The 26494-nt window shown below is 36.0% G+C and overlaps 1 protein-coding gene across 2 annotated transcripts in view; it reads right to left on the bottom strand.

Annotated features, from left to right (window-relative positions):
• Positions 1–306: 306 nt before the first annotated feature.
• The window catches only part of HSPBAP1 (HSPB1 associated protein 1), a 51821-nt gene continuing 25633 nt past the window's right edge, over positions 307–26494 (bottom strand). Inside the window, exons 3-8 of one of the 2 annotated variants that reach the window (XM_044670048.1) lie at positions 21156–21340; positions 19772–19908; positions 16282–16453; positions 12704–12787; positions 1018–1128; positions 307–895 (exon numbers count right to left, since the gene is read on the bottom strand). In XM_044670048.1, the coding sequence (XP_044525983.1) occupies positions 353–895; positions 1018–1128; positions 12704–12787; positions 16282–16453; positions 19772–19908; positions 21156–21340 (1232 nt within the window). In that variant the 3' untranslated portion in view covers positions 307–352. The remainder of the gene's footprint in view (positions 896–1017; positions 1129–12703; positions 12788–16281; positions 16454–19771; positions 19909–21155; positions 21341–26494) is intronic. The other variant, XM_044670049.1, reaches the window with a different exon arrangement.

Raw genomic sequence — 26494 nt, 5'->3', positions numbered from 1 at the left:
GGGATTAGGACCTAAAGTGCATTCTGTGACTATTACTGTCTTTCTTTGCCTCAGTTTTTCCATATTAACAATTCTCTTCTACCTACTTCATTAAGAGGCATAGACAAAAATCATTCTAGTACAGCAACCTGAATGCCATGGAAAAAAAGCAATCAATATTGTGAAATATGCTGTTATTTCTTTGGAAATACTGTAGCATATTATATTTTCTAATTCTCACACTCACTTAATTCACCATTCCATACCCTGACATGGTGTGAAATGACAAGACAAAAGTAAATGGTAAGTTAAACATATATTTTTTAAATTAAAAAAATACCTTTAATGTTGTATCATTTAATTTTCTGAAAAATTATACTGGGAAGTTACAAGTTCTTTTCTGTAACAAAAGTTGTGCTACTATACTAATTACTTTGGGATTCACCAAACAATCCAGCAAATCATCTGTAGAGACAAATGGTTGAGAAGGGCAAGTAGTGCTGTCAGAAACAATGCTATCTGCAAATGGTATCTCAGCTTTATTCATCACTGGCTGTTCTTTTGGACAATTTAATTTCCCCAGATGTCCCCCGCTTTCTTCGACAAGGTCTTTTACATCGCTTTCTGAAGATTCATCTTGAAGACTGGGTAATACTGGAATTAGATCCAGGCCAAAGGGAATCTTCTCCTGAGGCTCTGTTGTACTCATATCTAACTTATGACAAGGTGACTTTTTCTCCTTTGTTCTGGTGTGTACATCCAATTTCCTCTTTTTTAAAGGTACCTCCATTCCATGATCACCATTTATTTTGAACTCTGTGAGTTTTAATGTTTCTGTTCCTTTATTATGTTCCAAATAGGCAGAAATGGCTCCATTTAAGTACCGGCAATTGATTTCATGAGATGTTCCCTCTACCTAAGGAAAAAGAAGATTTTTTTAAGAGCCAGATTTGTCTTTAATTTTCCTAGAAAAAGAAGAGATTCACCTGAATTTATCATAAATCATTATTGGTATAATAAAAATAAGAGGCTGCCTACTTCTGTAGGATTTAACCAGGCTTTGGTATTAGTGGGATCTTCTGCAGCTTTCATGGCACAGACTAGCGTTCGGGTGATGGCCTCTTCTATCCGAGTCTGATGGTCCTCCTCCTAAGGACAAGGGTGACAAAAAAAGACAAGCTATTTTAGAGATGGTGTCATGAACCATGACTAACACTGGTGAAACAGTGTCTTATTTTCCTTGAGTTTTATTGCTTCATTGTCAATGGCACACGATGTTGTAAGAACACACTGGCCAATCCATGAGAAGTAGACACCCTTTTCTTCTTCACTCTACAATATGATTTTATTTTAATGCCCCCTCCCACTTGAATTACATATTATAAGGATATTAGAAAATAATACTTATAATACTTGAAGCATTAGAAAGCAAACCAGCTCATATGTTCTAAGAGAGGTACTCAGAGTGAACCCAGAGCATGGTATACAGAATTTCATATGCCACAAAAGGTCTTCACAAGCTGATATTGACAGTTTTAAGAAAAATACTCCAAAATATGAAGAAGAGCCAATGGGAGTTATAAGGCAGTTCAAGTGCTTAATTAAGCTTTACAACCCTTCTTATTTGGACTTTGACACCCTTATGTATGAATTATTGGCAAAAAGAGAACAATAGATTATAGATAACACTAATAATCACCATCTAATTGCTGATTGGCCAAACTGAGGACCCTGGTTGGGAAGTTAACTCTGTTCAGGGGTACAAAAATTTTAACTATAGCCAGGGAGGCAATAACTGAAACTATGAAGCAAGATTCTAGACATCCAGGAACCTGGTCTAAATTTGAGCACCTAAAGCAGGAAGTGGAAGAGACTCCTTCCACTTTCCTCGATAGAATTATTGACTCTGAAGAAAAATGGATTGGGTTAGATATTTTAAAAGATGAAAATGTAAATCACATTCTCAGGCAGTTTGTGAAAAACGCATGCCCTATGATCTGAAACTATTTTCGGAGTAACTGTCCAAATTGGTTTGATATGGGTCTTGATGAAATTTGGAGAACTGCTAACTATGTTTTCGAAGATGAAAAAAATATCAGAAGAGAAAAATGATATAATTGATAAATTAACCAAAGAAATCAGAGAGCTTAAACAAAAACTAAAATCCAATGAAGTGAAGGAAAAAAACAGTAGCTACATTAAGAACTTATAGACAACCCAGAAATAACTACAACTCTAGACAACACAAACCTCAATATGTTTCCTTTGTGACAGACCTGGTCATCTCATGAGAGATTGCAGATTTAGGGGACAATTCTTTAGACAAAATTTCAGGGGAAACCAAGGCAAAAGATTTAATTGCTTTAATGGATTCAGGCAAAATGGATATAGAAATTATGGGCTTAACAACAGATTTAATAATGCATTCCAGTATGGGAGATCAAACTACCCAAATTATTTTGATACTGGATGCTATCATAATTCACAAGCCCCAGACCTGAATACCATGCAAGAACATATCAAAGGAGGTGCTCGTCCAAAATATTCCCAAGTAGCTTGTGTGAATCCCCAAAAACACAATATGCAAAAAGGTGCAACTTCATTATGAAGGTGTGCAAGGCCTGTGCAGTTAAAGATATAGAATATGGAGAAAATGGACGAGGAACAATGGGCAATGAAATAATAACTAATGAAAACAACAAAGATATTTTAATAACATGGGAAATCAGTACAGGAGAAATCAATGAAGAATTAAAGAATCAGCGACAGGAACAAGTGTTGAGTTTTCCTGATCCTAGTGTGTTAGCTCCTGTAATACCTGTCCATTCTCCACAAAATAGCACAGAACCCCATTTAACTCTAAAAATAGGAATACAAGTAACAGAAGAGATTTCATCAGACAACATGGCTGCAGTCAAAAAGATATCAGAAAAAGAAATGATTCAAGAAGACGACGACTAACTTAGAGAAAAAGAGCAAGATCAAGACAAAAGGAGAAAACAACATAGAAGAAACAGAGAAGATGACAGCTGAAAGGACGATTGAACTGTAACAAAGACATTGCAGAAAAAATCATCACAAAGAAGAGGAACACAGACTAATTATGGACATGAACTGTAAGATTTTTGCGCCATTCTAACATTACACACTTTCATTATAGTTGCAAACAAACACTATATGGTAACAACACGAAGACAGAAGACAGTAGTAGAGGAAGTGATTAGTAAGTATTCACTACAAAATAACATAGACATATAGGACACATTTCTTACAAACTCTACAACAACATAACCAGGTGATGAATATTTATAGAAATGAATTAATATAGATAAATCACCTTGGTAAAATAATAATTGTACACATTAAATTAATAAGATCTTATCTCACAGGAACACTTTATATGTTCCTAAGAAATAACATCAAGAAAACATACATATCTTTCAGAGGAAAATCTTTAAGGTTTTCTTAAACTACCTTAAGGGAGGAAGTTTATTTTCCTCCTGCAACATGTAAATAGTTTGTACATAACATATACAGAGATGTAGAAATTGTATGTATATATCTGTATATTTCTATAGATGTGTATATGGTTAAACTGTTACAAAGTTTTGATTTTATTAGTATAGTAACTTGATTTTGAGTTTTAATGTAGTTAATTTTGGTTTTCTCTATTAGTGACAGGATAAGGTCTTAGCACATTAAAGAGTTCCATTTGAATTGTTCAAAATGCAAACTGCATGAGTTTTGCATAGTTATTATTTTAGACTTTAGTTTTTTGTAAAACATAAGTTAAATTGGTTTTCTGTAATTGTATTTTATTGTTTCAAATGTTTTTCAAGTTTGCATTTTTCATTTTGAGTTTCTGTAATTGTATGTTTTGCAATTGCATTTGTGCAACTATGTTTTCATTGATTTGTTTTCTTTGAAATTTTCTTTTCTTTAATTTATATGCCTAGTACAGGTTAGTATAGATAAGTGTAGCAATAAGAATAGGATAAGATAAGCATATGATTAAGACAATTTTTTAAGGAAATATAATAATAAGATCAGGTATAGCTTTAGAATTACATAGAATAGCGAGCATACAGAAGAGATCTTTTCTCTCTCCATATACTCGAAGGGGGGAATTATAAGGATGATATTAGAAAATAAGTATTATTTTATTAGTTTAAAGATAAGAAGTAGAGAAGCTGGCTTGAGGAAGAATTGGAGTTTCAAATAGAGAGGAGAGAGAGTGCTAATTTCAACTGGTGGCAGTTATAACCGTTATTCTATGGCAGTTTCACTGGCTGGGTGTGGCATTCCAGGAGTGGGAAGTTCATCTTTGAGTTTCACTTCACTTACCACTGAAGATACTTTGATAACATCTATCAAAAGTATCTAGAAACAATTTTGAACCTTTATTTTCTAGTTCTTTCTCCTTTATTTGTATGCTCGCCTATTTTATTTTTACAATGTAGAAACAATTTTAAATATTTGTTTTCTGACATTTTGCAATCCAAATTCCCTCCTTTACTCCCCACTGCCCTGAGAGGGCAAGTAATCTAATATAGGTTGTATGTGTGCTATTGTGTAACACATATTTCCTTATTCGTCATGTTGTGAATGAAGACATAGCATCATGCATACAAGAAAAAGCTCATGAAGGAAATAAAAACGAAAAATGGTATGCTTTGATTTATATTCAGTCTCCAGCACTTCCTTCTATGGCAGTAAACAGCATTTTTCATCATGAGTCCCTTGGAGTTCTGGCAGACACATTTCTTCCGTATTTATATACTTTGTAGGAGGATCTTGGAAAGTTATAGGAACCCCCTGAAAAGCAAATAACTATACAATCTAGCCCAGAACATCTTAGTTTAATACCACATATTTCGAACATTTTCAACCTTTTTCATTTTGATACATTTAAGAGTTTTTAAAGTTTCAAAACTTTAAAAAGTTTTGAGACACATCAAGTATGGGGCACAGAACTCCAAAACAAAATCTGGTAGTGTCTTCCTTGTGTGTTTTAAAAGAATAAAGGAAATGAATGATAGCCTTTAACAAACTCGACAATACTGAAAAGGGAGTGGGATAAGAAGGCGAGAGGGAAAAAAGAACTGTGTCCTCATTTCATCTATAAGAGGCAGTGAGATGTTATAGTGGACAGAGCACTGGACCTGGAGTCAGGAAGACCTGAGTTCCAACTGGCCTCAGAAACTAATTAGCTGTGTGAGCTAAGTCACTTAACTCCTGCCTCAGTTTCCTCAACTGTAAAATGGAGGTAACAATGGCACCTACCTCCCACAACTGTGAAAATCAAATGAGATAATAAAGAATTTTGTACACTTTAAAGCACTGTAGAAATGCTAGACATTCATATTACTATTTTAATATGCTAGTCTATATATTTATATATCTATAAGCCTCCCATACCACAAGAATATAACTTAAATGAAACTAAATGCTAAGTGATTATGGCCAATCTTGGTCCTTGAGAAGAGAAGGTATCCTTCTTTTGGTAGAAAAGTGAGGAGGTGCCAGTGAAAATGTATACACTATTGAAAATTCACTGTGATAGTGTTGCTTAAGTTTCATTTTGAATTTCTTTGGCTATTCCTTATGAAAATGGAAAGACAATGTTAAGGTTATTGTATAATACTGATCGAAATATATCATCTATAAGAATGCAGCATTATAATATATATGACATAACAATATGACATAATGCAATATTGGAAGATATTGATAAATGTTAAAACTCATCAAATCTTTAATTGGTTATATATTAAAGGAGAAAATTGAAGAGATCTATTTAAAATTCCTTGTTTGCTTGAGTCATAATGGCAGCTAAAATTCTTCTATCTCCACTATGACTACTCCTAGATTAGAGGGAGAGTAATTGTCAGAGCATGGAGTAGTTAGGAATTTGTTTATCTTATAGAACTGTTTTATTGTGAATTTTCAAGTTATAGCTAGAGGGGAAATGTAATCTGGAACTATATGTATAATATTTTGTCTGGAGGTTTATAGCAATTGGTAAATATCTTTCTAAAAGTTTTGAATCTATGTGGAATTCCAAAATGCAATTTCTTGATTTCTAGTGATAGATTTTTTTTTTAAACCAGGATGAGTTTAGTTTGTATGACAGAATAAAAGTAAGATTTTAGGCCTGGTAAATTTTATTACTATAATACCAGGTGAGAAATAATAATTTAACCCTAAGCTATAGTTAGTGAAACTTATTATCTGAAAGAAATGGTTGGTAATGTGAACAAAAACTATGAGATAAAGAGTCAATTTTATTTTTTTTTTTGTAATAGTTTGGAAAGAGAATACAGTGAACAGACAAACTCTAGGAATACATTTCAAAAAATTCAGAGAAGGCACAGGCATGATCCTAAGGCTAGAGATCATAAAAAGGAATAGGACTTGTTAGCAAAGGAAATTCTAAAAATTAAACTGGTTATACAATTGGACCGAAAGTAACAAGGATTTAGTTTAACATATGAAAAAGACTCCCTCTATCCCCTACCCCCACCAATTATATAGAACCTAGAGGCCAGGGAATCAATGTTAAGGTGAAATGATGCAAATAGAACTCAGATAATTGGACATCACCTTATATCCTTGCATCATTGTGATTTGTCTGATTCTGTCTGCTAAGTAAATTATGCTTTTGTTCCCCAGAAGGGACATAGAGGCTAAAAGTCCAGGGAAGTAAAAGCAGTTATCTGGAAAAAGTAAGGTGAAATGAGGTTAGACTACCTCATTAGATAACTGGATTTTGTTATCTGCCCTTGTATCCATGCCTGCTGCATATCCTGTCTTCTTTTCTCTATGAAATGAACTAAGACTCATCCCCTTAAGGGGCACAGAAAGCCTGGCTTGAAAGGAAGCAGAGGAAGATATATCTGAAGATCCGTGGCAAAATGAAATGAGGTATGTACATCTCATGCAGTCTGTACCTTGAGCCTTGTTTGCCAAAACTGTCAGTCTAAAGTTTAACCAAGAGAGCTACAAAAAAGACAAAAAATAGTTATTGTTAGGGGCAACTAGATTGCACAGTGGATAGAGAGCCAGGCATGGAGTTGGAAGGACTTGGGTTCAAATCTAGCCTCAAGATACTTTCTCCTTATGTAATTCTGGGCAAGTCACTTAACTCCAAATGTTTAGCTCTTGCCATTATTCTGCCTTAGAACTGATATTAAAACAGAAGATAAGATTCTAAGGAATGGGGGGAAAGTTATTGTTGCTTCAAACAAGTATATAAGGCAAGGTGAATTCTGCAGCAACTTCAATATTCTGCCCAGATATTCAGTACAAGTTGGTCTCTGTCCATAAGAGAAAGTAAAGGGAGTGAAAGAATGCATCTCTACAGTCCAGGTTATCAGAGGAATGATATGTTGAAATTCAATCTGATAAGCATGTCCAAGTAGTCAAGTACCATATCAGATGCTGGGGATAAAAAACAAAATGAAACTATCTCTGTCCTTAAAAAGCACTCACAATGGGGGTGGGGATGGAGAGAAGACAGATGATAAGTACACAGATAAGGAAATACAAAAACATATAAGATAATTAGAAAGGAACTGGGGGACACTCAGAATTGGGGTGGGGGCAGGAATTAGCAAAGGCCCCCTTATGCAGTAGGTGGATCTTGGACAGTGCCTTGAAGGAAGTCAGGAATTCCAAACGGTGAGAGTGAGGAAGAAGAGGATTCTTGCCATAGGGAAAGCTATGCAAAAGGAGAGTTGAGAGATAGGCTATGCCTGGGGAACAGCAAGTAGGTCACTTTGCCAGGACATTGAGGGTGTGAGGAAGAGTAATGTGAAATCAATATGGACAGGTTATAACCAGATTGTAAAGAGTTTAAAAGAGAGGAATTTCTATTTTATCCTCAAGGCATTAGGGAGTTTTCTGAGCAGATCTGACACAGTCAGACATGGGCTCTAGGAGTATCATTTGGGCAACTATGTGATGGATAGATTGTTGGGAGGAAAGGAGATTAATTAGGAACTTATTGTAAATGGTGCAGGAAATAGGGGATGAGGGTGGAGACTAGGACAGAAAAAGGACTGACTGAGAGACCTGTAGAGGCTGAAGTGACAAGACCTTGTAACTAGATATGGGAGCTGAGGAAGAGTGAAGAATCAATGATGATTCCAAGGTTGATATTCATAAAAGGTGGAGGGGGGGGGGAGTTGAGGGAGAGGGAGAGGTGAGAGAAGAGACTTCAAAGGAAAAAAAGAAAGGATGTAAAGAGGCAGAAGGTAATTCTCTCCTGTGTTAGGAGGCTGGAATGCAGAGGAATGTGAGACGGAGAAGGAAGAGATGAAGGATCATTTAACATTTGAAGCTATTTAATGTGTCAAGCACTTTCCAAAGAGAGAAGTATAGAACTATCTTTATGTATTCCAAGAAATAATTATATGCAAAAATAAAACACTAATATGGATGCAATAGGAACTCACTAGACAAAAAGGAAGATAGAAACAAGAGTAGGTTAACAGAGAATGAATAAAAGAGCACAGTATGGTCCCACAAAAATATTATCTGCAGTACTATAGTTTGGCTTAGTGGATGAATGAAGCTCTGTGAATTAAGAAGAGGTAGATCTGCAAAGTGGATAATTGGCTGGTAAGACAGTGGCTAAGAAAAGGATTCGAAGTTGTAGAACCATGGTTGTGAATATAGGGGTTATGGGGCTAGGGATTGAGCATACTTAACAATATTTAAAATATATTTGCCTAGGATATGGTAAATCTAATTAAGATTGCCTTTAAGGAGCAATTGAGAAAGTTGAGAGGTCTGATGCTATAAAAATTAGGAGATACAACACAGAAAAAAATAGCAAAAGAGGATGAGTTACTCATGGGTGACAACATCCAAGAAGAGAACCAACTACAAAATCCAAGGATGCAGGTGGCAGAGCTGGAGAGGGGGAAAGGAGTGGAGCACTTGGGTCACTCCCCTCCCCCTCTCTACACTCATCACATTCCTCATTTCACCTGCCCCTCTACCCAGCAGCCCCATAGGAGTGCTTCCTCTGTCCCCTGTGTGAGGTGGGGGGTGGGAGGGCCAGGGCATGCCTAGCACAGCATACCGTCTCTGGGAGGACAGGTATGGCACTCTGTCTAAGGGGTGGGATGGGGGAAGGGCACAGCACTCTATCTCTAAAAGGTTCGCCATCACTGGTGTAGAGGGTGGGGGTGGGGCCTGGCACTCCGTCTCTAAAAAGTTCACCATTACTGTCCTAGACAGTATGGTTCAGGTAGTCATAAAGAGTTGGATGTGACTGAACAACAAAAATGAATAGGAGACTGAGGGGATGCCCATAAATCAGGGAATGGTTGAACAAGTTATGATATTTAAATCAGTCAGTAAGTGTTGAAACACTTAAGACTACACTATAATACCAAGCACTGCACTAAGTGCTAAGGATACAAAAAAAGGTGAAAGGGCTCATAGTCTACATTAAATGTGATGAAATACTACTGTGCTATAAAAGGAAAGGAATAGTTTCAGAGAAACCTGGGAAGATTTATATGACTTTTGAAGCAGAGTAAAGTGAGTAGAACCAGAAGAATGATTTAAATACTGTCAACAAGATTGTAAAGACAAACAACTTTGAAAGAATTAGGGACTCTAGAACAAATATACAACAAACAGTAGTAAAAGATTATAGTAACCTTATATTTGACAAGAGTATAAATCCAAGTTTTGGGGATAAGAATTTACATGTGAATTAACATAAAAATATAGCCCCTGACCAGGCACATGCACATTAAGAAAGAACACTACATGGCATGATTACATGCTTGAAGGTAAGGACTCATGGTAAAGACTGCCCAATCAGAAAGCCAAACAAAAGTAGTCATTGGCCACATAGATGGGTTGAAGAGGAACACATCCTCTTTTTGGAGTGGGTCCCTTTTTGAAAGCAAGCTCTCTCTTTGTCTGGCCTTTCTGGCCTTAATTTATCTGGCTTGCTTGCCTCAGCTTGTAAAACAGGTCAGGCTTGGTTGGGATTCCAGGAAGAAACTCAATGTGGATGGGAGACTATGGTAGTTGTTATAAGGAAATAAAGAAAGAGCAGGAGTAGGAGCTGCTGAAAAGGCAGAAGCAGGAAGATTCCACGGTTCTAGGAAAGTGACAGAGCTTCTTCTGGGGGACAGTTGAAAACTGGAGGGTTTGAGTTTGTCTGATCTCCTTGGGTAGACCTTGTGAGTTTGACTATTCTCCCTCTCCTGTGGCTGTCCTCCTGATCCAACTATTTGTTTCTGTATTCTTGTGTATCCTGTTGCTGCTGGCTGATAGATATTCCAACAGAGCTGCTTGAGACATCTAAAGCCATCTGTCAGTGAGAACCTTTTTCCTTGAGTCCTGTTCCCATTTACTTTCCAACCTTATCACCTCTATTCTTAGGAGGGAATTTAGTTAGTGAAGTATATTTATTATAGGAACTGGGACTTTTAGTAGAGAGGTAATTGATAGTTCAGATAACAACTTTCAGAAGATCACAACTAGATTTGGTGGGGAGGTTTATTTATATTCTTTAGATAGATCATCCCATTTCCCTTCCTTTCCTTCCCTTACCTTAAATAAACCCTGTTTAATAGCACTTGGTATCCTGTAAGCTTTATTCTGTTGGCCTTCCCAAACCCTGAGATACTTCTAATACTGGTCCTAAACATTCATTAAATTTAATCCTGTTAAAATCCCTATTACCACCAAGTATCTTCTAGATACTTAATTCATAGTTAAGGGCAATCTGGCAATAATTTTCTCTCTCTTTTTTACTAATGAATAATTATAATTAAATACAAGTCTCCAAGACTAATTCTAATTATAACATTTACTCTTTAATAAAAATTGCTAGCTGATTCTAAATCTATAATAATTAGAGAAATGCAAATCAAAATGACTCTGAGGTATCATCTCACACCTAGAAGATTGGCTAAAATGACAGCAGGGGAGAGTAATGAATGTTGGAGGGGATGTGGCAAAATTGGGGCATTAATGCACTGTTGGTGGAGTTGTGAAATGATCCAACCATTCTGGATGGCAATTTGGAACTATGCTCAAAGGGATTTAAAAAGACTATCTGCCTTTTGATCCAGCCATAGCACTGCTTGGATTATACCCCAATGAGATAATAAGGAAAAAGACTTGTACAAAAATATTTATAGCCACGTTCTTTGTGGTGGCAAAAAATTGGAAAATGAGAGAATGTCCTTCGATTGGGGAATGGCTGAACAAATTGTGGTATCTGTTGGTGATGGAATACTACTGTGCTCAAATTAACAATAAACTGGAGGAACTCCATGTGAACTGGAATGACCTCCAGGAATTGATGCAGAGTGAAAGGAGCAGACCCAGGAGAACACTGTCCACAAATACTGATACACTGTTTGCAAGGATCCAGAGCAAGGCTGAGGGACTTATGAGAAAGAAAACTAGCCACATTCAGAGGAAGAACTGTGGGAGGAGAAACACAGAAGAAAACCACCTGCTTGAACACATGGGCTGATTGGGGATATTATTGGGGTTGTAGACACTAAATGATAACTCTAGTCCAATTATCAATAATATGAAATTAGGCCTTGATCAATGATACAAGTAAAACCCAGTGGAATTGTGCATCAGCTAAGGGAGGTTTGGGGGAGAGGGAAAGAACATGAAATATGTAACTATGGGAAAATATTAAAAATTAAAATTAAAAAAAATTGCTAGCTGAAACTAGGTATAGACCAATATCTTATATCATTAACTAAGATCAAAATGGATATATGACCTTGACATAAAAGGAGATATCATAAGCAAATTAGAACAAGGACTATATTACCTATCAGATTTATGGATGGGAGAGGAATTTATGAGTAAATAAGAGGAAGGACATCATGAAATAATCCATGAAATATCCATGTAAAATGGATAATTTTATTATATTAAATTAAAACATTTCTGTATAAATAAAATTAATATAGCCAAAATTAGAAGGAAAGCAGAAACTCAGAGGAAAAATTTTATACACAGTTTCTTGGATAGAGGTCTTATACCTAAAACATTAAAAGAATTTTGACAGATTTATAAGAGCCATCCCTCAACTGACAAATGGGCAAAAGATATGAGCAGACAGATTTTGGATGAAGAAATCAAAGCCATATATAGGTATATGGAAAAAAACTCTAAAACACTATGATTCAAGAAATGTAAATCAAAACAATTTTGAGATATCATCTCACAGTTTTAAGATTAGATAAAATGACAAAAGGGCAAAATGACAAATGTTGGAGAGGATGAGGAAAAAATGGGGACACTAATCCACTGTTGGTAGAAATGTGAACTTCAGCTTCATGAAACTTCCCCACCTGACCTAAATCAAGTTTGTCCACCATTTCTTCCTACTTTGAACCTTTCTTTACTCCTATGACTGGTATTGTATTTCATACGCATATGGATTTGCATAAATTTGTTCAAAGAAGAAGACTTGCTATCAGGGAGGAAATTCAAAAGAATATGCTGTTGGTTCTAAATCCAATTATAAGAGGACTGGACTCTAAGGCTGTTCTGAGTAATGGCAGCATTAAGTGTGTAATTCTCTAGTTGACCATTTTAAAGGGATCAACTCATACTCATCTATTTAAGTTCTATCAGTAATATTTACTTTTATTTTCACATATTCTACATCGACCCTAAAGAAATTATTTTCATTCACAAAAGAAAAAAAGAAGAATACCAATTCAATCCACGAGTTTATACTGACAGTGATGGGATCGATGGATTCTACATAATGCCACCAGTGTCTGGGAACAAACAAGACCTAAAAATAAGAAAAACCGCTATTAACATACTAATAAAGCATTTTATTTTTAATATTTAGGAGTGAAGACTTAACTCAGGATAAGCTGGAGAAATTGGGAAAATCTTCAAGAATAGGTAGTTAGAAATACTGTATTTCTTTAAGGATGGATAGAATTCAGATAACTGGAGATGGGGAGGTGATAGGTACAATGAGGAGAACAGAGGGTTAACTCTAGGGCTCTGTCAAACATAGTCAGAGGGCGAGAGCAAAAAGAATAAGCTGAAGGGAAAAGTGGCAGAAGCAGCTGAGTGTGCAATGTCATGGAAACTGAGGAAGAGAGTTGGGAGAGTAGCAGAAGAAGAGGGTTCACAGTAAAATATTCTGTAAAGAGGGCAAAGAAAACCAAGACTAAAAAAAAATGTTCTGGACTTAGTGATAAGGTCAGTGATGATCTTTATAAGTTATTTCAGAAGAAAGGTAGGGAAGTTAAGATTTTTTTTTTAATCCTTACCTTCTTAGAATCAAAATTAAGTATTAGTTCCCAATATTAAGTTATTAGTTCCAAGACAGAAGAGTGCCCCGAGTCACACAGGTAGGAAATATCTGAGGTCACAGTTGAACCCAGGACCTCTCATCTCTAGGCCTGGCTTTCTATGCACAGTGTGAGGTAAAATACCTCGATTCTGCAGCATTCCAACAGAGTAACATCATATTTGATGGCCTGACATCCCCTGGCATCAGCATGAGCATCAATGTGCAATATCACCTTGAAGGGGGAAGGTAATGGGGTTTAAAAAGCAAGGGAGGTCTTTTTTGCATCTGCTCTCAAACAGACTAGCTCCCTAGGGTTGGTTGGTCAGTCAGTCAGTCAGTCTCTCAGTCCATCTCTGTCTCTCCCTCCCTCCCTCCTCTCTTTCCCCTCTCTCCCCCTCCTCCCTCTCCCTTCTCTCCCTGTCTCTCACTTTATTAGTACAAATGATTATAACTCTGGCCAGATGACCACCCTTTTATTTGTAACACCAATAAGCCATCTAGATGTCTCTGAAGTTAAAAATACAGGAGTCAGTTGGTGGTAAGCAAATGGATGGAACTGATGAAGACTATTAAGAGGAGAAAAACAGGTATGTGGCTAGAGGAAGACAACAAGGTCAAATAAGGACTTTTTAAAGTTAGTGGGAACTTGTGGTGTCATCTGTTCTTGCCTTCAATTCTATCCAGCCTTTTCTAGGAGCCAAAGAAAAAGGGAAGATTTAAAATTCTAACAAAAATTATTGTAATGAATAGAATTTTCTGGAGGCTGTATTTTTAGTTTAAAATATTAATTTTATTAATATGCCACTTCTCCCTCACAGTCTGAACAGACACCACAGAATTGGGGCCAAGCAGCTAATCTAGGACAGAAAGAGAGAGGGCAGAGGCTTAATCGAGAGTAAAATTAGAAGCTACAAAGGACAGTTAGGGCAGAGAGACAGTGTGGCCAGAAGGTAGGGGGCTGAAAAAGTGAGTAGCTAGGCAAAAAAAGCCTAACTTCCTGTCACGAAAGCCAATATATATCCCTTCTAATGTCATCACTTAGTCCTTCCCTGGGACATATCTAATTGGAGAACAGGAATACAGGAAGTTGAATCAGTAACCAGAACCTCTTCATGACATGAATAGTGGGTTGTTTTAAGAGTGAAAACTATCTACTTATAAGCTCTTAAAATTAAAAATTTACTTTTTCACCCAGATTTAATTATGAGACATTACTTTGTGGTAATGTGACAGAAAATTTCTTTGAGTTTAAAGAGAATATAATTTTAGGTCCTGATAGGAATACTCTCTGTTTGGAAAATTAGAATTGGCAGGGGCAGTTTACTGAACTTCAGATCCAAGGATATAGGCTGAGGATTAGATTAGACAACATGATTTAAATATAAAAACATGTGAATGACTGACAATCATCTCAGGATAGTCATTCTTGTGGCTGTGTGCTAGAGACAAGGAGATTGGAGAGAGCTGTGTTCAACATAGAAATCTTGGCTTAGAAATTCTTCTTGCTTGTTGGTAATAGATCCAGTAATCCTAGGGGATTAACTTTCAATGCAAATAAGGTATTTTTCATTTTATCTTTTTCTGACAGTGTGTGAATAGAACAATGATGATGCATCCTCTTTACTCCTCTTTTACATCTAAACTGATGTTCACATTTGACAATGTATATGTACCGAGGGACAGGGATATCAAATATTAGTTTGATATCATAAACTCTGGAAAACTATTTTTAAAAATCTATGATTTCTTCAGAAGGTTTTACTTTAGTCACGTATTTGAAATGAAATATTTTGTACTTTGACTATAAATCTCTGGTAAAGATCTCAACTGTAAATATTATTCTTCACTATCTAATGGAAAAGCTTTTACTTTTTTATCTAAGGAGACTTAAAGCCAATTTCTGTTTCACAGACCTACTTATCAAGTATATACTTTATAATCTACTGGTTCTCAGAGACTTCAATTATAACCAATGTTTGGGAACAAACAAGAAAAATAACATTTGCAACAATTATATTTCTTTAGGAGATTTTGGAACAGCTTTTTGAGAAAAAAGGCAATTAATAGAAATTCAGAAAAGTTTTCCCAACCAGTAATTGAATACCGGAAGGTACAACAATGCATTTGTAAAAATTTAATTAGAGAACTGAACTAAATAAAATGCATTTGGAGTTAATTCAGAGTCCTGTTTCACTCTTGACAACTGTTTATAAACAGGTTCATTTTAATAATAGCAAAAAAACCCCAAATAACTACTAGCCTTCACAAAATGCTATAAGTTTTTTTTCAAAGCACTTTATATGTTATATCACCTACCTCCCAGAGTTGTGGTAGGGATAAAATGAAATAATATTTGTAAAATGCTTTGTTAAAGCATCTAAGTGCTAATCCTCCTCCTCATTACTGTCATCCTCTCATCTGTGGTGAGTACTCATAACCACTTGAGGTAGGTGCTGTTTTCATCCTCATTTTAGAAATGAAGAACCTGAGAGAGGCCAAAGGGACTTGCCAAGAGTCACAAAGCTAGTAAGTGCCTGATGCAGGATTTGAACTTGGTCCATGACTCTCTCCACTGTGCCCTCTAACTGCCTCAGTCATTCAGGTGCCCTAAAATTTTATCTGATTTTCCCTCCTGGGATCACACTCACTGATTCAAACTATCATTGAATTCTCTCCTATCTAACTTTCACTCTTTCTGAATAAATTATCTGGTGGCCATTCTAAGAGCCTGGAGGAAAGTAGGTTCAAGAACCACAGGCTAATCTTTTTCTACTCCTCAGCCACAGAAACAAAACTCTCTCCCCTTGGTCTGTTTTTAATACACTGTCAGGAAGATACTTGTTTCTCTGAAGCTCAATGTTATACGAAAAGGGGCAGGCAGGAGGAATGAAAAGAAGGAAGTTCTATTAGCTTACAAGAGGAACAGATGGTGGGAGAATAATGTCATTTCCCCCCTCCCTTTTAAATGAAAGAATTACCTGTCCTGGGTACAGTGTAACCATATGCCTTTCAGCTTTCACAAACTGAGGAAAGTGTTTTAAATCAGGATTGACAACATTGACTTTGCTGAAAACGCTGGATTCTTCATAAGGAATTCTGGTTGGGTAAAGAAAAACAGTATCTTCAGGAGGAAAGAGATGCCATCTTTTCCTAAACAAACAAACAAAAAAAATGATGACGGTTAATACTCTATGTACTAGGTAAGGCAATATAAAGTAACAGTAAATTGCATTAATTTATACTCAAATGAAATAAATTCATTTCAAAGAATCATAAACGCTTAGAGCTGAGACTTTTTTTTTTAAACCCTTACCTTCCATCTTAGAACCAATATACTGCACTGGTTCCAAGGCAGAAGAGCTAGCTGAGAGAAGTTAAATGATTTGCCCAGGGTCACACAGCTAGCAGATCTGAGTCTGGGACCTCCCATCTCTTGGCCTAACTCTCAATTCACTAAGCCACCTCACTGCCCTCAAGATCATCTTATTTAAATTGCAGAAATTCTCTCTAATTACATCCAAGCTATACTGAATGGCATTACTTATGACATCCTTTTCCAATGTGGAGAGGCCTTAATTTTTCTACAGTTCTACCTTCTGCTAAGCTACATATATCCTTGTAACTTCAATCTATTGCGCTCCATTCTGTCCTATGGTGGAGTCTACTTTGCTTTATGACACGATAACTCTTTAAATATTCAAGGACAATTGGTAGATGTACCTTTAGTCTTTTCTCTTCAAACATCCCAACTATAACATGGTTTCTACAAGTTTTATTATGCTGGTCATGAATTTCCTAAGTTAAAAATCTGTTAAGTGAATAAGCAATAGATGTGTGCATTGCCTTTAAATGAGCAGGGCTACCTATTGAAGATTGCTGACCCACAGAAAAACAGTAAATTATTCTATTCATTTATTTAAATTTTTTTTTAAATTAAACTTTTCACATACAAACACATTGTTTAGTTCCTAGTTATGGAGAGTTAATTAAGAGGGAGATTAGAATGGAGAGCAGCACATATGCAGTATGGAAAAAGAAAATAAAGAAATTGTAGGGAAATGGAGGGAGAAGAAAGATGAGGTGTTATTTCACCCTGAAGTGGCATATTCCAATGTTAAACTTCTCCTTTCACTCTGCAGTTCACAGAAAGGAAAGAAACTGGGAGATGAAGACAGAGTAGAAGAATAAAAAGGCTCTGAGGTGAGAGGATCAGTGTTAAGCTGTTGTTATAACTATGTGGCTATCAGAGCAGTAATAATAACATTTGTAAAGTGCTTTAAAGAATCTGATCAAATTTACCTCACTTGAGCCTCAATAACAGGGCAACAATACAAAATAGAGAACACCAGTTTTATTATCCTCATTTTATAGATGAGTAAACAGCTTCAAAAGTTAAGTGACTTATTCAAGGTCACATGATAGTAACGCAAATACAAGCCCAACTGAGGTCTTCCTATGAGTCCAACACATTATTTGGCACTCCCATTCATAGCCTAATTTTTTAAAAACTCTCTTAAAAAAATCTAATTAATGGGGGCAGTTAAGTGGCTCAGTGGATTGAAAGCCAGGCCTAGAGATGTGAGGTCCTGGGTTCAAATCTGACTTCAAACACTTCCTAGCTTTGTGACCCTGGGCAAGTCATTTACTTAACCTTCATTTCATAGCTCTTACCATTGTTCTGGTTTCATTGTATTGAAACCAATACACAGTATTGATTCTAAGATGGAAGGTAAGAATAAAAAAATAATTAATGCATTTTGTTTTTTCATACTACAGGCACACTCTGTTTTCCTCATCCCACCAACAACAAATAGTTAAAACAAAACATGGACCTTTGCTTTTCAAACTTCAAAACAGATCTCTGAAATAAAGATTTATTGTCTCATAAAACTGTGAAAGACTTTGACAGATGGGTAAAGGGTATGTTTTAGGGTTAATGAGAAATGCTTTTACCCCCTCAGATGTTCCATTTGATTTTTTCCTTAATTTTAAAAAAGAACAATGTTATTGGTAGGAAATATTTTTAGTAGTATTGGCTGTAACAGTAGCCAAAAAGCCCCCAAAAGCTAGAATCACATTAAGTGCCCAACACGTGAGGAATAAATGAATAACTGCATATCAGTGAATTACAACAGTGTCGTCAGTAGAGATAACAAATACAAAGAATTCAAATATAGACTCGCATAAATTTGAGTACTAAAAGTAGAACTAAAGGAATATACCCCAAATAAAGTCATTATTAGCAACATCAATCATAATAAACATATAGGAGGCCTCTGTTATTGCCTTGATAAAGTTAACACATTCTTTTAAAAAATATATACATAAATTTAAGATCATTGTTTTACTTTTTTTCACCTTTTGTATTTTCTTTTGTTTATAATTATATTACTAATAATCTCTTAATTTAATAATAAATAAATCTCTTAAATGACCACTTCTCATTTCTCATCCTTCCTGACCTTTCTCTGCAGGCTATGACACTGTCAATCACTCTCTTTTCCTTGATGTGCTCTATGTTTGTGGGACACTACTTTTTTTCTGGAAGGATAGGGTAGTCAACAGTGTAAGATGTAAGATGCTTCAAAAAAGAAAGGCAGAATGAAGAAGAAAATATGGCCTCTAGATATGGTAACTGGGTCTTTGGTCACTTTAGAGAGAAAAATTTCAATGGTATGGTGGTGATAGATATTGGAAAGATGAGGAAAGGGCAGTAAGAAAGAAGCACTGAATATAGGCTAGTTTTTACTGGATGTTTGGCAATTAAAAGGGTTCTAAGACAAATGATGAGGTCTAAAATATGTCACTCCTAAGAGTAGATGAGGTCAGATAGAGAAGGACGACACCAAATGTGAGGATATGGAAGAATTCTGAGGTCAGAGTGATAGGAGGGTCATCAACTTGAACTTCACAAGGATGGTGAGTTAAGGTGGAAAATAATGCAAGTCAAGTATTTAAATGACTAAGGATAGAAGACTGAGTATCCTGGAGAATAGGAGATGGTAATAAAAAGGATCAGGAGAGGCTGACTTAATCAGATGACACTGACTTCAAAGGAAAAGTTGTTGAATAATGGTGGTAGAGCAAGGGTCTAGAAGAGGTGGTAGAGATTTAGAATAAGAATTTAATTTTGTAAAATAAGAAGGAAAATGGAGATCTGTTAGGTTAAGTAATTTGCCATAGTAATACATTAGTAATAAATGTCAGAGTTAGGATTCAGATCCAACTCTCTTATTCTAACCAAGACTAAGTAGAGTGCCTGTAACAAAGTAGGCACTAGATGAATGTTTATTCCCTCCCCTTCCCTTCTTTGGTTCGAGGAATAAAAGGAATCAGGACAATAAAATTCTTTTTGTCTTCATGGATTCTTCACTGATACCAAAAGAAAAGGAACATCAATGTTTTTTGAAGACAGCTAGAAAACACTGTGCTATATTAGGCTACCTTCACAAAGGCATTCTTGGTTACCTTCCTTGTACCTGGAATACTAAGTTACAACCATAGGAGTCCAGATGGCAGGGGGTGTTGGCTCCCAGTGAGCCAATCCACAAGGTGCTTTCTCTTCCATCTCTTCCAGGAAAGCCAAAATCAGACCACACTACATTCTATTTTGGGAGAAAAAAAGAAGCTATAGTCAATGAATCAATCAACTAATTATTTGAAGATGAGCAACATTACAAAACTTAATTCATTTGAAAGTTTTTTGTTTGGAACTCCATAGGCCTGTCCCTTAGAGTGGACATGGTGATAAGAAGGTTAGGCTAACCCACAAAGGCCTATTGAACCTATAAACTAAAGTATTAAAATAATTAATTCCAATAAGCCAACAATAACCACTTATTATTTTGAAGAAAGGAAACTGCATTTCTTTCTTCTTCTTCTTTTTTTTTTTTTAATCTTTACCTTCAGTCTTAGAATGGATACAAGTATTCATTCTAAGGCAGAAGAGTGGCAAGGCCTAGGCAACTGGGGTGAAGTGAATTGCCCAAGATCATACAGGTAGGAAACGTCTGAGCACAAATTTGAACCCAGGACCTTCCATCTCCAAGACTAGCTTTCTATCCACTGAACCACCTTGCTATGCTGGGAAACTGCATTTCAAAGTCCAACTCCAGATGAAAGGGGTTCATCTCATTGTGCTATAGTCCCTCCCACTTTTCCCCTGGGGCATTCAAAGGATATATATGTTTCTGGGTAAATTACTTTTTAGGCAAGTCAAGTAATATGACTTAACACAGTGACCATATCCAAAAATGTGTCTCTTTTCTATACCCTGTGTATCCATTATTTTTCTGTCTGGAGGTGGGTGGATGTGCTCCATCATAAATCCTTTCAAAACATGTATATTGCATTGATCACAAGTCTTAAAACTTTCCAAAGTTGTTTTTCTTAGACTTAATAATTCTGATCAACCACAAGTCCAAAGGGCTTATGGTGACACATGCCACCCACATCCAGACAGATTCAAGAGTACAGAATGAAGCATATTTTCTTCTCTTTCTGTTGAACATGGCTAATGCAGAAATTTGTTTCACATGACTGTTTCATTTTTCTTGCCTTTTCAGTGGATGGAGAAGTGGGGAGGGAAAGTGGAACTGAAAATAAAATCAGTTATTTGTTCTTTACAATGTTGCTGTAATTGCATAAGTTAGATTCTACCATTTTCAGTCTATGTCAATTACTATTTCCTGATTTTGTAAAACGTTAAACATTAACTAATAATATTTGAGAAGGAAGATAAAATGAAAGAGGATAAAACTGCTTGCAAAGAATTTTGATTTTTGAAGAATTTTAAAGGATTTTTTATTTTTAAGGTCAAATTATTATCCAGATTAAAAGTAAGATGCCTTACCTGCAAAACATCTGTATTATCTTCAAACACATTGGCGAGATATTTGTAGTCAGCATACGCCCAGAACTTGGAATTTTCATAATGGTTAAATGGACTACAACTGTTAACACCTTGGCCATAGCTCCAGGCCAGAAATTCCTCAAGTGTAGCATCTATATAACTGCACATAGTTTCAAACTGAGGAGCTGCAACATAAGAGAAATTAAGGTTAAATGTCTACTGAACATACATTTCAAGAATAAAAATGGAAGTTGATTTCAATAATAACAATTATAGCTTTCTTTTAATAAAACCATTGTCTATCATGAGTGTTACTATGAGAATCAAAGTAATATGACAATGGTTGCTCTATTCAGCTAAGGGACCAAACATTAATGATTAAGCATAATTGATGATTAAATATAAATTGCCATGTTTTGCTTTTTAATCTTTAAGATTCAAGATGGAAAATACACTGCATCCCTGTGCCTTTATTTAAACTATACTTTGTATTTTTATGTGCAACACCTCAAACAGTAATGGAGTTTGGAAGGATTCACTGAAAGATAATCAAAATAATCAAGGAAATGCAATGGTTTCTGTATAAAAACACATTTTTGTCTGGGAAAATGAAGGCGTGGAAGGATTACTCTTGTATTAGGATGAAATCAGACTTGTTTTCACAATTCTAAAGTATCAGTAGATCTTGGGTCTGTTTCCCAAGGAAAACAGGGAAAAAAAAAAAGAACCATGATGGCAAACCTATGTCATGTGCCAAAGATGGCACACCTCACACGCAGTCCCCAGCATGGCCAGCTGGGAGCCTGGCCCCACCGGAATGCAGGGGTGGGGCACTCACGCCTCCTACTGTAAAAATAAAGTTAGGCAAGCAATGCAAGGAGCAAGGAATGCTAAAGAAACTCTTGTTTATGAAAAATAAACAATTTATTTAAATATATATAAGAGAAAAAAAATTTCTAATTCTAAGGGATTCTAGCTCCACCCAAATAAACTCCCAGGTCTTGCAAGGAACTGCTTCTCCTGTGGTTCACAGGCTACGCTAATCCTCCCCAATCTAACTAACCAAATTTATACTATTCTAAATAAACCTAACCACTATAACTCTTAACTTTACCTTTAAGTTATAAAGATAACCAAGGCTAGCTGGTTGAGTCTCCAAAAGAATCAGGTTAGGACTCTGAGCTTTAACAGACTCAGAGTCTAAACCAAAGACCAGGTTTTTTGGTCTTTTCAGAGTTTAACCAATCTATAGACAATAACAGATAAATGAATAGTGTTTCCCAAATTGGAAAAGAAAACACTAAGCTCCTTCAGGTCTTTCCCTCAGACCGAGATAGAGAGAGGCAAAAATGTTACCTTCTCAACTCTGAGAAAGCAGCTGCATATGGCTGTGTCAACTGCCAGAAGCCACTCCTGGAATGCCCCACCCAGAGGGTGTAACCGTCATAGAATAATGGTTATAACTGCCACCAGTTGACATTAACACTCTCTCTCCTCTCTATTTGAAACTACAATTCTTCCAAGCCAGCTTCTCCACTTCTTATCTTTAAACTAATAAAACAATACTTATTTTCTAATTTCATCCTTATACTACCCCTCCCATCACCTTCACTATGGAGCTCTGGCTTGGCCAGCTTGAAGCCCTGCCCCACACTCTGGCCCTGAATGTAGGGGTGGGTGGGGCATGCAGTTGGGGGCAGGGAATGCCATGCATTGGAGGGCATGGCATGGGCATATAGTCAAGGAGGGGGGCAGGGTCCCTAAAAGGTTCACCATCACTGGCCTATATTACAAAATATAGCTCTCTGTGTGGTGGAAAAGAGCTAGAAATTGAGAAGTGTTAGGGGGAAAAGTTTTTTTTTTTTTTTTTGGTTGAATATTAAAAGGTTGGTCACCAGGGGATTGAACAATTATCAATCCCCAATTAAGAATAAATTCAAGTTAAAATGACTTTTATGGAAGTTTATTTACAAATATATAGGAGAGAGTGGAAGTAGAGAGATGAGAATAGGGTAGAATAAGAGATTTGTATTCAAGTCTGGGCTTTATTCCGGCGGGGCTCCAGAGGCCCAGCCAAAGCCTAAAAGGTTTTAGTCGCAAGGGCTTCTCCCAATCAAGGGAGCCTCCCGGAGGTTAAAGAAGTCAGCCTTCTTCACTCACCACGTGTAGTTCTAAGAGAGAGATTTAAGAGCAGTCTCACCAAGGTCTCAGGGTTCCAGGTCCAGAGGTTCTCCAGGTCCCAGTAATGAACAAGAAGTGCTCCTTCAGGTCCCATTCATGAACCAGAAGAGAGAGTCCAGCTGGCTAAGGTCTCTTTTTAAAGGGGCCTATTTTGGGTCACTTCCTGTGGCCTCCTCTTAGTTTACATGTCTAATCACAACAGATGCTTTTCTTAGGAATGCCCAGGAGGCAGTCAGTAAATTCTAATTTGTCACTCATTCTAACACACATGGGTCACAGACCACCTAATTTGTGAGTTAAGTAGAGATGCTTTCTCCTTTGGTGATTAAATCTAAAGATGGGCAGGGTAGATTTAATTTCATTATCACAATCCCCCCTGTGATCATTTCGGACTCATCTCCCCAACTGATCATTTGACATAATTATCTTGTACCCTAAAAATCTTCTAACTACAATAGTTAGAGATAAGAGGTAAGTAGAAGAAATAGAAAGAGCAAAAACAATTTTTTGCTAGGCACACTGACAAAAGACAATTAGGGAGCAATCCCCTTTGGCATAAGAGTTTACAATTCAAAATAATTGTGTTCAATCCCTTCAAGTTCAATTAGTTGCACCCCAATGTTCATTTTGGATCGTCTTGATTCAGTGTAGATTTCTGCAGGCATCTTTTCTGGATCATCTTGATTCAGTGTAGGTTTCTGCAGGCATCTTTCTCCAAATAGTCCATTTTCTGGTTTCAAAGTGTTAGCAAGCTTCTTTTTCTGAAAAATTTTCTTGAACAAAATTTTAAATCTTGGATTTTTCTAAAATACAGGAGAAACCCATCAAGTGGGGAATGGATAAACAAATTGTGGTTTATGATTGTGATGGAATACTACTGAGTCAGATGAAGTGATGAGTAGGCTAATTTTTTTAAAAACTTGGAACTACGTGGGATCAAATGAATAACAAAATGAGTAGAACCAAGAGAACATTATATACAGTTACAAATTTAATACTTAAAGAATAATTTGTGAATATCACTTCCAGGGAATAAACTGAAAAATGTAAACATGAAGGACATAATCTATATATACATATCTATCTACCAGATGATGCCTTCTAAGAATCAGGGGGTGGGAGAGTGGAGACATTTATAAATAAATTCTATTAATAAAAAAGAAAAAGCAAAGCCAAAGAATCATAACTCGGGGAAAAGAAGGTAGAGAGAAGCTAACCTTGAATATTAAGGAAAATAAAAGGAAAAACATAGTGTTACTAAGAACAGTTATGTACAATATGTCAAGAGGGAAAATCTTGGTGCCTGAGAACTGATAAGGAAATGTATTTCTCTCCTGGAATAGTAGTAGAAAAGGACTATGGATATAGAAGTTGCATATGATGTCAGATGTGGTCACTGTGTTACTTGGTTTTTCAAATTTCTTTTTATTTGTTACAAAGTGTTAGTTGGAAGGTATTTTCAGAAAAAATTATATTAAAGCAAAAAACATCAATAACATTATTTAAAAACAGTCAAAAAGGCATAGGTTAAAATCCCAGCTACTTAATAGTTATGTGAAATGCAATGTCAACTTACTTCTCTGGGACTCAATTTCATTTTGTGAAAATGGAGAAATTGGAGGAAATAACCTGGCAAGTTCATTCATTTTTTAGATTCTGTGATCCTATAACATGAATATATCTAGAACTCATATCCTACCATTTCAGAATTGGTGATAATATGGTGATCTAGTTGGAAAATTTGCTTTTGCTTTAAACTATGATGAAACGGTCTTTAAAAATAAATTAGTAGTATAAAAAGAGCATGTTTAACCTACTTAGAACTTTAATATGATGAATAAAAATGGTTGCTGTTCATACAAAAGAATCTTAAGTATTCATTAGAGGAAATCTTATGGGACCTTGTTAATAGTTCAAGGTATAAAATAGAATTCAAAGCAATAAGACTCCATTACTTTAAAATATTATTTAATTCAGACTAGTCTTCCCTCAATTTACTCTGATTCAGTGAGTAGTAAATACATGGAAATTGCACAAAAGCCATACAGACAGAGAAGAGAGAAAATGTATGTGTGTGTGTATTCAAGGCTTTAGAACAATACCTAGATGACAGACATATCTGCAACAAATCACTAAGGAGGGCTTATGAATATTCTGCATGTATTTCTAACTTATTAAGAAGTGGGCATCTATTATACTTTCCTCATTCAAAGACAATATTGACTGAACAAACTATTATTTTGATACTTTCTTAGATAGAATCTATATTCTTATGTTTTCTGAGGAGGCTTTTTATACAGTATTAAAGAAGTATATGTTTTTTATCCCCATATTTATTCCTTTCTCATTCTGATCTTTTGTTCTGAATCCTAATTGCAGGGCAGCAAACATTCTGCCACTTAATCTATAAGGCCATGCTGTAAATATTAACTGAAATGAATTGAAAACATGTACCCTGGCAGTTCTTCCAAAAGAGAAGATATATCTATAGGGAAAGAGATAGCTTCCTTGTCTGGAAATGAATGAATTGACTGGAGGGTATTAGGATACCACAATCCATCTACCTTCACTATTTTTTGCAAGGTGATACATGGCTCTGTAAGTAATTAAATAAGTCCTTCCTCACCCTCATCTCCTTAAGTTCCTAAATCTAGAAAAGATTATCTAATAATACTTATTCCTAGGGCCTTATCAAGAGACGGGGGTCATTATTTTGCTAAAAGATCCAATAAGGTTTATACAAAAGAAAGCTCTCATACAACCTTATAATCCAGCCAGAGAATGACAACTCAAATAACACTGGATATGCTTTGAATAAATCAAATGCATCTGACAAAGAGTCCTGGAATATATGGATCACTTTTCTTGATTTTCTGAGGTTATTCCTGACACTGCAGGTACATTTATGTGGAGTTCCAGGTTGAAAAAATAAAATGCCCCAACTAAAAAGAATGGGTAACAATAAACTAACAGTGACTTGGGGTTTGGGGAAATAGGTAGGGAATGAAAGAGGAAACACCAGTACAGCTACACAGCTGCTTAGGGAGAGGTAACACAATATAACTTAGCTGGGGAAACAAACAGTAACTAGAAATCAATACAGCCAGGGAAACATTTTAAACTCAGTGGATTCTTGATGGCTGGGAAGGAGACTACTA

This window comes from Gracilinanus agilis, chromosome 3, assembly GCF_016433145.1.
Source record: "Gracilinanus agilis isolate LMUSP501 chromosome 3, AgileGrace, whole genome shotgun sequence".
Taxonomy (NCBI): domain Eukaryota; kingdom Metazoa; phylum Chordata; class Mammalia; order Didelphimorphia; family Didelphidae; genus Gracilinanus; species Gracilinanus agilis.
Note: the sequence above shows the minus strand (reverse complement) of the source record. Positions and strands in the feature narration are given on the sequence as shown.